Genomic DNA, 10,222 nt, shown 5'->3' with positions numbered 1-10,222 from the left:
CCTTGACGTTATGAATATAACACAGGAGCTGGACTTCTCTCTTGTTTTTTTAGTTTCAAAGCTCATACCTTTATCAACTCTATCACGTTTTACAGACTCGACTTTCTTCCTTTTTCTCAATGAATACTTGTCTCATATTTATTATAAAATTGATGAGAGGGGAGTTCACAAATATGAATATTCGCTATCAGTTTGACTTCCATTACCAAATACACCCTATACACATTTATAATCACTTCGTGAAGATAGCTGCATCCAGATTAAGGTCTATTAATTTATGTAATCACAGCCACAATATAACACAGGCACACACCTCAAGGATTGACTACACCAATACTTTCACACAACATGATACAACATAACACCTCATAATCATAATTATCAGGTAAAATTCCTAATTACAGAGCTATTCAAGGATCAAATCTGTTTTTCATTTAGAGCATAACAATCCCATTTCGTTAGGAAGAACCTATGGAGAGAGATGCATCCAGATTAAGGCCTATTAATGCAATCACAGCCACAATGCAACACAGTCGTACACCTCAAGGAGTTAACCATACCATTACTGTCACAGACACAACAATGCACCTCACAATCATCATCAACACGATACAGGTAAAATTTCACAATCTAGTACTGTCTATACAGGTTATATTCCTCATTACAAATCAAGGATCAAGTCTTTTTCATTTAGAACAATTCTACATTATTATCAAATGAACCTTACGTACAAGTGTTTGGGTCTACATGTAAAATATCTAAGTGCAAGACTGAACTTCCCTTGACCATTGTAAATTCGTCTCAACGAATTTCTTGCTCCCGTGTTACAACCGTGTTTATTAGTGATAAAAATACTGTTTATGGGGTAATGAATTGTTAGAACAGTGTTTATTATGTTATTAATGGTTGCAACAGTGTTTATTACGTTATTATTTGGTTACAACATTGTTTATCAGGTTGCTGATTGTCACAACAGTTTATTAGGCTATTAGTGGTTACAACAGTGTTTATTAGGTTATTAGTGGTTAGAACAGTGTTTATTAGGTTATTAGTGGTTAGAACAGTGTTTATTAGGTTATTAGTGGTTAGAACAGTGTTTATTAGGTTATTAGTGGTTAGAACAGTGTTTTCCAGGTTGCTGGTGATTACAACAGTGATTATGAGGTTATAAGTTGTTAAAACAGACAGACAGACATTCTTTATTTCCTCTTTTCAGAAATTTACATAATCTTGTCTTTTCTTCAACATCAACTAAATGTAATTACAACATTAAAGTGGAGTGTTCATTTCTGTTAACAGTAGAGGTATCAGGTTAGCCATTGTAACCATCATTGCAGCCCACTTGTCTCGCTCCAATTGTATATCGTGTTTGCTACCGAGTAAAAATTGACATTGTCTTTTGTCCGATAGGTGATCAAATTTAACGTAATCAAAAACATCTAGGAAATTGACAAGAAACTCTAGGATTTTTTCGCGACTGTTGAACAATGACGGACATTAAATAAGGAAATGGATAGGGATATCGTTTGTTTCTTTTTTACAAAGTCTACACACCACTGCATTCCTTTCATACCGATACGACAGCTTTATTAGTTCTCCTAGCGTCCATGTGCTATCTGGAAATTCACGACTTAATATCCAGAGCGGATTAGGGCCTGGATTGGAGTGAATCGCACCATACGTTCCTGATAGAACTGAATAGTTCATTGCTTCCCGCCACTTTTTAAAATAAAATTCCGCCACTATCCTACAAGAATACGTTTTCCACGATACGCGTGTTGGACAGAAACCCTCGAACAAGAAGTCAAACAGAATTTTTGATGTATCGAATTTAGCCGCAGTTGCAAATATGTCGTGAATAAAACTTTCGGCTTTAAGAGTCATGCCGCCAAAAGCAAATGCACACAGTCGAATTAAAAACAGAATTTTCCAGACGTATTTGTTGCTCGCAGAGTACAGCTTGTTTATTAGGCTATTAGTGGTAAGAACAGGGTTTATCAGGTTGCTGGTGGTTACAACAGTGTTTATGAGGTTATTAGTGGATAAAACAGTGTTAATTAGGTTTTTTGTAGTTACAACAGTGTTTATTAAGTTATAAGTAATTACAACAGTGTTTATCTGGCCCCACTTGTATAAAACATCTCAACTTGAGATTTCCTCAATCCCAGATTTTCCTCAGCTAATATCTCCTTGAAAATATCTTGTATGAAAATTCCGCAAGGAATTTCAGGACATCCTAGCCGATGCCTTCCTCCTGTTCCTTGAGAAAATTTTATACAAGCCGTTTTTGAGGAGATATCAGCTGAGAAAAATCTCGACTTGAGGAAATCTCAAGTTGAGATGTTTTATAGTGGTTAGAACAGTGTTTATTAGGTTATTAGTGGTTACAACAGTGTTTATTAGGTTATTAGTGGTTACAACAGTGTTTATTAGGTTATTAGTGGTTACAACAATGTTTATTACGTTATTATTTGGTTATAACAGTGTTTATTAAGTTGCTGGTGGTTACAACAGTGTTTATTATGTTAGAAGTTACAACAGTGTTTATTATGTTATTAGTGGTTACAACAGTGTTTATTAGGTTATTAGTGGTTACAACAATGTTTATTACGTTATTATTTGGTTATAACAGTGTTTATTAAGTTGCTGGTGGTTACAACAGTGTTTATTATGTTAGAAGTTACAACAGTGTTTATTATGTTATTAGTGGTTACAAGAGTGTTTATTAGGTTATTAGTGGTTACAACAATGTTTATTATGTTAGAAGTTACAACAGTGTTTATTAGGTTATTATTGGTTACAACAGTGTTTATTATGTTAGAAGTTACAACAGTGTTTATTATGTTAGAAGTTACAACAGTGTTTATTAGGTTATTATTGGTTACAGCAGTGTTTATTAGGTTATTAGTGGTTACAACAGTGTTTATTATGTTAGAAGTTACAACAGTGTTTATTAGGTTATTATTGGTTACAACAGTGTTTATTACGTTATTATTTGGTTATAACAGTGTTTATTATGTTAGAAGTTACAACAGTGTTTATTAAGTTATTTGTTATACAACAGTGTTTATTATGTTAGAAGTTACAACAATGTTTATTAAGTTATTAGAAGTTACAACAGTGTTAATTAACTTATCTGTAGTTACAACAGTGTTTGTTAAGTTATCTGTAGTTACAACGGTGTTAATTAACTTATTTGTAGTTACAACAGTGTTTGTTAGGTTATTAGTGGTTACAACAGTGTTTGTTAGGTTATTAGTGGTTACAACAGTGTTTATTAGGTTATTAGTGGTTACAACAGTGTTTATTAGGTTATTAGTGGTTACAACAGTGTTTATTAGGTTATTAGTGGTTACAACAGTGTTTATTAGGTTATTAGTGGTTACAACAGTGTTTATTAGGTTATTAGTGGTTACAACAGTGTTTATTAGGTTATTAGTGGTTACAACAATGTTTATTAGGTTATTAGTGGTTACAACAGTGTTTATTAGGTTATTAGTGGTTACAACAGTGTTTATTAGGTTATTAGTGGTTACAACAGTGTTTATTAGGTTATTAGTGGTTACAACAGTGTTTATTAGGTTATTAGTGGTTACAACAGTGTTTATTAGGTTATTAGTGGTTACAACAGTGTTTATTAGGTTATTAGTGGTTACAACAGTGTTTATTAGGTTATTAGTGGTTACAACAGTGTTTATTACGTTATTAGTGGTTACAACAGTGTTTATTAGGTTATTAGTGGTTACAACAGTGTTTATTAGGTTATTAGTGGTTACAACAGTGTTTATTAGGTTATTAGTGGTTACAACAGTGTTTATTAGGTTATTAGTGGTTACAACAGTGTTTATTAGGTTATTAGTGGTTACAACAGTGTTTATTAGGTTATTAGTGGTTACAACAATGTTTATTAGGTTATTAGTGGTTACAACAGTGTTTATTAGGTTATTAGTGGTTACAACAGTGTTTATTAGGTTATTAGTGGTTACAACAGTGTTTATTAGGTTATTAGTGGTTACAACAGTGTTTATTAGGTTATTAGTGGTTACAACAATGTTTATTAGGTTATTAGTGGTTACAACAGTGTTTATTAGGTTATTAGTGGTTACAACAGTGTTTATTAGGTTATTAGTGGTTACAACAGTGTTTATTAGGTTATTAGTGGTTACAACAGTGTTTGTTAGGTTATTAGTGGTTACAACAGTGTTAATTAACTTATCTGTAGTTACAACAGTGTTTGTTAAGTTATTTGTAGTTACAACAGTGTTTGTTAAGTTATTTGTAGTTACAACAGTGTTTGTTAAGTTATTTGTAGTTACAACAGTGTTTGTTAAGTTATTTGTAGTTACAACAGTGTTTGTTAAGTTATTTGTAGTTACAACAGTGTTTGTTAAGTTATTTGTAGTTACAACAGTGTTTGTTAAGTTATTTGTAGTTACAACAGTGTTTATTAAGTTATTTGTAGTTACAACAGTGTTTGTTAGGTTATTAGTGGTTACAACAGTGTTTGTTAGGTTATTAGTGGTAGTTACAACAGTGTTTATTAATTTATTAGTAGCTACAGTGGTAGTTTACTGGTGGTTACAACAGTGTCTTTACATGCTAATCTAGTTCTGACTGTGTTGCTAATCATAAAGATAGCAATATCTTTATTAAGATTCAGTGAATCAGTGAATTGTGGTAATTTTGTGAAGAAGAATAGAAAGTTAAAGTTCGATTATTTATGTATATATTGTACCTATGAATTTAAAACCCCTATGTACGCATCATTTTGCAAATTAACGAGATTAAGAAACGTCTTCTTAATAATAAGCATATATAACAATAATACAAGCTAAAGCTAAGAAATCCATCGTGTGTAATATTCACATTAATCTTCAGCTAAATGAAATCAATGGGACAAGAGAAGTAGTTCGAAACGAGATTTTCCTCAGTTAAGCGACCTAATGGATTTCCGACTGGCTCATAAAGGATTTTTGGTGGAACTTGAGAAAATTTTAAAATTGAAACGGTAAACACGCAGCGGACGGTGCAGGAGGATGGGAGAAACACGATGGTTACAGCTTACCTTGATTCTTCGATTAGGGTGAACCAACAAAACAACAAATGGCCCAAGTGCCTTACTTATCACCCGAGTTCTATAAATGTTGTTGTTCTTGTAATATACAGCAGAGCAATCATTTTGTAAACAAACTATTGTTGTAGGTAAAAAGTTATAATTGACTTCAAATTTTAAGGGTTCTAACAAAGAATTAATTAAAGGAAATTATGCTCAACAAGAGGCAAATGGTAAATCTCTGTACTGCCATTTTCCCTAGTGGTTGTAGAGACTTGTACCCTGTATTTATAACCGATTCTCTGAGCGTACCATGATCATTACATAAGCGCAGAAGGTCGTAGTGAAAGCTGTATTGACGTAGAACGAATGTAGGGAGGTGATAGTGGGGACTACATTGGCATAGCAAGAGCGAAGGGACAACGCAGTGAGCACGAAGTACAATCCTTTCCGTGTGAACTTCGCTTCTACTGCGTCTTTGAAGTCCCTTTCAGTTTTCCGTTACGTCATTACAGCGTCAGCAACGTCGTTACTACGTTCTTATTAGGTTCTCACTGTGTACTGATTTGACCACGTCATTTGGAAAGAAAATGGTTCGATACATTTAAAGCACAATAAATATTTTGGTTATTGCGAAAACGTCGCTTAAAAACTGTGACCCTGGGCAATTTGAATATCTATAACTCGTTTGAAGTTTTTAACACATTTCTTTCCTCTGACCTTGAAAGTATGTCAAGGCCATTCATTTGAACAACCTCTGTAGCCCTTCATCCCAGAATGTTGCAAAAACTAATATCAGTAGCCTGGAAATTTTGGTTTTTGATATGTTTTAAGACTTTAACTTATTTGACCCCTGTGACCTTTATCCTAGTATGCTACATACCTAATAACGACATTTTGAGTCTTTTGGTTATGTAAAGATGTCGTTGAAAGATTTAATCCCGTTTGATCCATGAGACCTTGAATGTAGCTCTAGCTCATTCGTAGCCCTTCACCCAGCGTGCTACAGGCCTAATGTCAGTACACCAGGTTTTTTTGGTTATTGAGAAGTTGTTTGAATGAAAAAGTATGTAGTAATTGGTCATCCTGACCATTCAGATCACATGACCTAAGAATGTGTAACTAATAGTTAACTGTAAGCTCTCCTGAGTGGGGAAAAGCAAGACCATGAGGCTATAAAATTCAGTTTAGTTAAACGCCTCAGATTCTTCTATCCAATCGAAGGGCATTTGATGCTACCGTACCAACAAGTGTTGATGACAAGATATTTTTAAATGTTAGACAATTTTACCCCTTTCTTGCCCAATCCATCTGCCTCCGGAGGTCAGCAAGGGTCAGTCAATATGTGCACATCATCAAACAATTCTCCAAAGGAAAAACAAACCAAATTATAATCAAAACGTGTAATTTTTCTATACATAGTAAACTTTATCCTCTCCCTAGGGGAAAATGTGAGACCCTGCGGTCATGAAATTCACAATTTTGGTAAAGCATCTCAAAATTCTTCAATCTATTAAGGGCATTTAATTTGACCATATATTGGTGTTGAAATGACTTTGAAATTCAAGTCAACTTGACACCTTTTGGCCCTACCCATCAGCCTTTAGGGTCAGTCAAGGTCATATGTGCACAACATCCAATTCTATTTTGGTTTGAATTCTTTCCAATGGAAAAATAACATATTACGGCCAAAAATGTAATTTTTCTTTATAAACTGTACAAGTGTAGTAAATTGTACTCCCTCCCAAGAGGAAATGAGACCCTGGGGTCATGAAATTCACAATCCAAAAAGAATTGGTTCTTCAATATTTGGTGTGAGAAGATTTTTAATAATTTAGTCAATTTCACTTGTTTTGGTCCCATCCATCCGCTCTTTCTATCCCTGGATCCTGAAACTTCCTTCCAATCCTTCTCCTTGTCAACACATCTATGGCAGTTGTAATTGACCAGGGAAGTTTTCTTGACAGGTCTATAACACCTCAAATTTCCTTCATTAATCATATCTAAGGTCTCGTTAGTTGTATTATCATACTTTAGTTAGACCACCTTGGCCAATGCCACCGTAGAATCATTAATCTTGGTGGGAGATTTATTTTCGTTGCATTGTTGGTTGCTATAAATTTATTAATTTCCTGGAAATGATAACCAGATAAAAAATTGACATAAGCACAAGCAGATTTACTAATATGTATCCCTGAAATTAAGTGCAAACCAAAATGTACATTATTGTAAAACCACAAAGTTTTAACCCCACAAAATTATAGTTTTACAATTTACCCAAAGAACAGACTACTTCCCCTCAGGGGATCTTCATAAACACCTTCAACAAGTCTTTGTAATGGTTCCTTCTCAACATGTCACCAAGCTCACACAAAATTCTACATTTATGTGTGACCTGGATCTTTCCCCCCCCCCACTACAACCTAAATTGAAAGAGTTCTTACCCAGTCTTGGGCATCATACTCAGATTCTGATATGAAAACCAGACCGCCAGATATCAGGCATAATGACTACACTCGAATGTATCAACTCATTGATATGGTTAAGTGATGAAATTTAAGAATTAGTTTCTATCAAATCTACCAAAATAAAATACAAACTCGATATATATTTCCCTTTTGACTTTATTACATAAGTTAACGAAGTGTACAATTACATTCGTGGTCCACCAGCGCCGCCCGGTCGGAATCCTCCTTGGGCTGTGATTGGTTGTGTTACTTGAAGGCCGGGGATGTTTCCAAAGTCCTGAAATGGTTAATGATAAATCTTATCAGTAAATTATTTCATCGTAAATAATTTTTCAGAAGACATATGTTGCCATGCTGTAGTATCTTTTGTAAAGGCCATTTCCCCGTGTTTAAAATGGATTAAACTTTCAATATGGTACTAGTATTGGAATTTACATGGACTTACCAATGACTTCAACATGTCCTTTGTATCGGGATCCACTTCAATTACATCATGTTGTTCCAAAAGGGAAACCTGAAAAGTGAAAAATAGTCAGTTATTTCAGAACATATAATAGGGAATAGATGCATCTTAACTCTATTATTGGTGCAGATCATCATGTAAACAATGATAATGCTATGTTGCCGAGACTTAGAATGATAGTGAAATGCTTCTAGAGCTGTTGATCAAAGTCTTCTCTTTGAATTATACCAAGTAAAATAACAGTGACCAAGAAAAAATCTTGGCTTTTTAAAAGTACACAGGTGGCAACTCCAAAAGACTTTGAATCTTTCTCTTTTCAGGTATATAGTTCTGTGAAAACCGTATTTCCATTGCTTTGCCAATCTAACAAATATGCTGGTTTAAACTGCCAAAATTTCTGGTACTAGAATGTGGTGCCATGGTTTCCAGATTAAGATTGATATAAAACTTTCTGAGCACTACTGCAAGTACAAACTGTATCTTTTATAAATCAAACTACAGAAAAATCAGGTTAACTTGCACAACATTTACTGTACAAGAAAATTTACTTACCAAAATGGTGGAGTCTTAAATCTTTCATCATGAAGTCAAGTAAATAGATTATGTTAGAGCCCCTATTAGTCTGTTTCAATGTGCCCTTATAGATTCCATGTACATACCTCTGGGACGTAGTTGTCCCTCCTCTCCCTCTCTTCCTCCTGGAGTTTGATGGAGATACCTCTGACTGGACCAGCCTGGATACGCTTCATCAAATGGGTGACGAACCTACAATGTCGTTAAAAGGAATAAATTGTCAAGCATTCAAATGCAATCAATGTACATAATTTTTTTTAAAAAAACATCTAACCGATTCTATCTCCCGGAAAATCAGGTGACTTTTGGCAATTTCAGAAGTCAAACATGTGAAATAGACGTGTATCTTCAATCTAAAGAGTAAAAACTCTTGTTGGGAGTCAAAAACATAATCTGAAGTGCATACTGAATGCCCTGCAATTGCTTTATTTATTATTTATTTGATCTTATTCTATACATGTTATAGGAACCATAATGTAATTTCCTTCAACAATAAATTCCCAATTTAATTATTTCCCTTTTCTGACATCAATTTACATAGGTCTTGGAACTGCAGAGACCGTGTTATCACAAATAATGTCAGACTTCACCATGGTAGTTAGTAGACTTAATGATGTCTTACAGAACTTGTTGAATTTGGGTTATATACAAAGTATCTTGTAAATGTGGACTTCAATTACAAACTCTATGGAAATCAGAAAATGATATCCACAGCAGTCTTTTTTGAATGGACAATACTATGTAAAATCTTATAGTTACCCAGCTACTTTGTTCCTGAGCTTCTTGCTAGGCAAAATAGCAATTTCCTCGCATACCCTCTTGTTTGTGTGGAAGTCAAGGGTCAACTTCGTGTAGTATTTCTCAATAATGACTCGGGCAGCCTTCTTGACCGTCTTTGTCCTGACACGAGCCTGCACAAAAAAAGATAAATAAACAAATTACATCCAATACAAATGCAAGTCAAAATGTCTTATGTCCTGGTATGGGTTGGGACTACACGTTTCCTAGTCTAACTTAAAGTGTTTTGCTATATTTAGCCAAAATATTAAATTGTAACTTCATATTATACAATAAAAGATGAAAAAAACGTAAACACCATAGTTAATTTTGTTTCCCAGTTATTGGGATTTATTTGAAATGCACACCTTTGATTCTGCATTGACCCACTCAATAGGGGTAACCCACAAATGTGATATCACAAGTTCAACGCTGTCAATGCAGCCCTACAGAAATATACCTTTAAGCTTCCACTGTATGTTTGATTGTTGGCATTTTGGTTAATTGTGCAATATTCTCACTCACTTCTGTAGGTGATAATTAAAGTGCTACCTTCATGTGAAAATGACTCATTACTAAAATTTCAATTATGAAACTGTTACATTGTAGACAAATGATGCACTGAATGAGGGTGTCTGAACAACACATGATTGCTATCTAAAATAATCTGTGTTGTCATAATTAATGAATCTAGTGACTGTAAATATTACACCTTCTTATTATCCAATTGGCCTCTAGAAATTATAAGGAACCCTTAAATTTGACATCAACCGAAAACTGATTAAAATTTCAGTCAAATAGATGAAAGCGCACCCCACCCCGCTATTTACGAATGGAAATGTACTAATTTGAACAAATACACAGTACAGTTATAAGATCAGGAAGCAG

At 34.1% G+C, this 10,222-nt stretch overlaps 1 protein-coding gene across 1 annotated transcript; it reads right to left on the bottom strand.

Moving 5' to 3' along the window:
- Nucleotides 1–7,659: 7,659 nt before the first annotated feature.
- Nucleotides 7,660–9,907, bottom strand: LOC132547512 (small ribosomal subunit protein eS17-like). The gene is made up of 5 exons (XM_060211267.1): nucleotides 9,887–9,907; nucleotides 9,317–9,468; nucleotides 8,644–8,749; nucleotides 7,967–8,035; nucleotides 7,660–7,798 (listed from the first exon to the last, which is right to left on the bottom strand). The coding sequence occupies exons 1-5, from the start codon at nucleotides 9,905–9,907 to the stop codon at nucleotides 7,706–7,708; spliced, it is 441 nt and encodes a 146-aa protein (XP_060067250.1). The 3' UTR covers nucleotides 7,660–7,705.
- Between the last annotated feature and the right edge of the window lie 315 nt (nucleotides 9,908–10,222).

The sequence above is a fragment of the Ylistrum balloti genome, unplaced genomic scaffold (genome assembly GCF_031769215.1).
Source record: "Ylistrum balloti isolate Yb309-2 unplaced genomic scaffold, AGI_CSIRO_Ybal_v1 Utg369958, whole genome shotgun sequence".
Classification (NCBI taxonomy): Eukaryota; Metazoa; Mollusca; class Bivalvia; order Pectinida; family Pectinidae; genus Ylistrum; species Ylistrum balloti.
This window is presented reverse-complemented; position numbering and strand designations above follow the sequence as displayed.

Excerpts from the sequence above, each read along its gene's own strand:
- LOC132547512 (XM_060211267.1), bottom strand. The coding sequence starts at position 9,907 with ATGAGTCATTTTCACATGAAG. Across the intron at positions 8,750-9,316 it reads CTCAGGAACAAAGTAGCTGG|GTTCGTCACCCATTTGATGA; the intron begins GTAACTATAAGA and ends ACGACATTGTAG. Across the intron at positions 7,799-7,966 it reads AGGACATGTTGAAGTCATTG|GACTTTGGAAACATCCCCGG; the intron begins GTAAGTCCATGT and ends TAACCATTTCAG.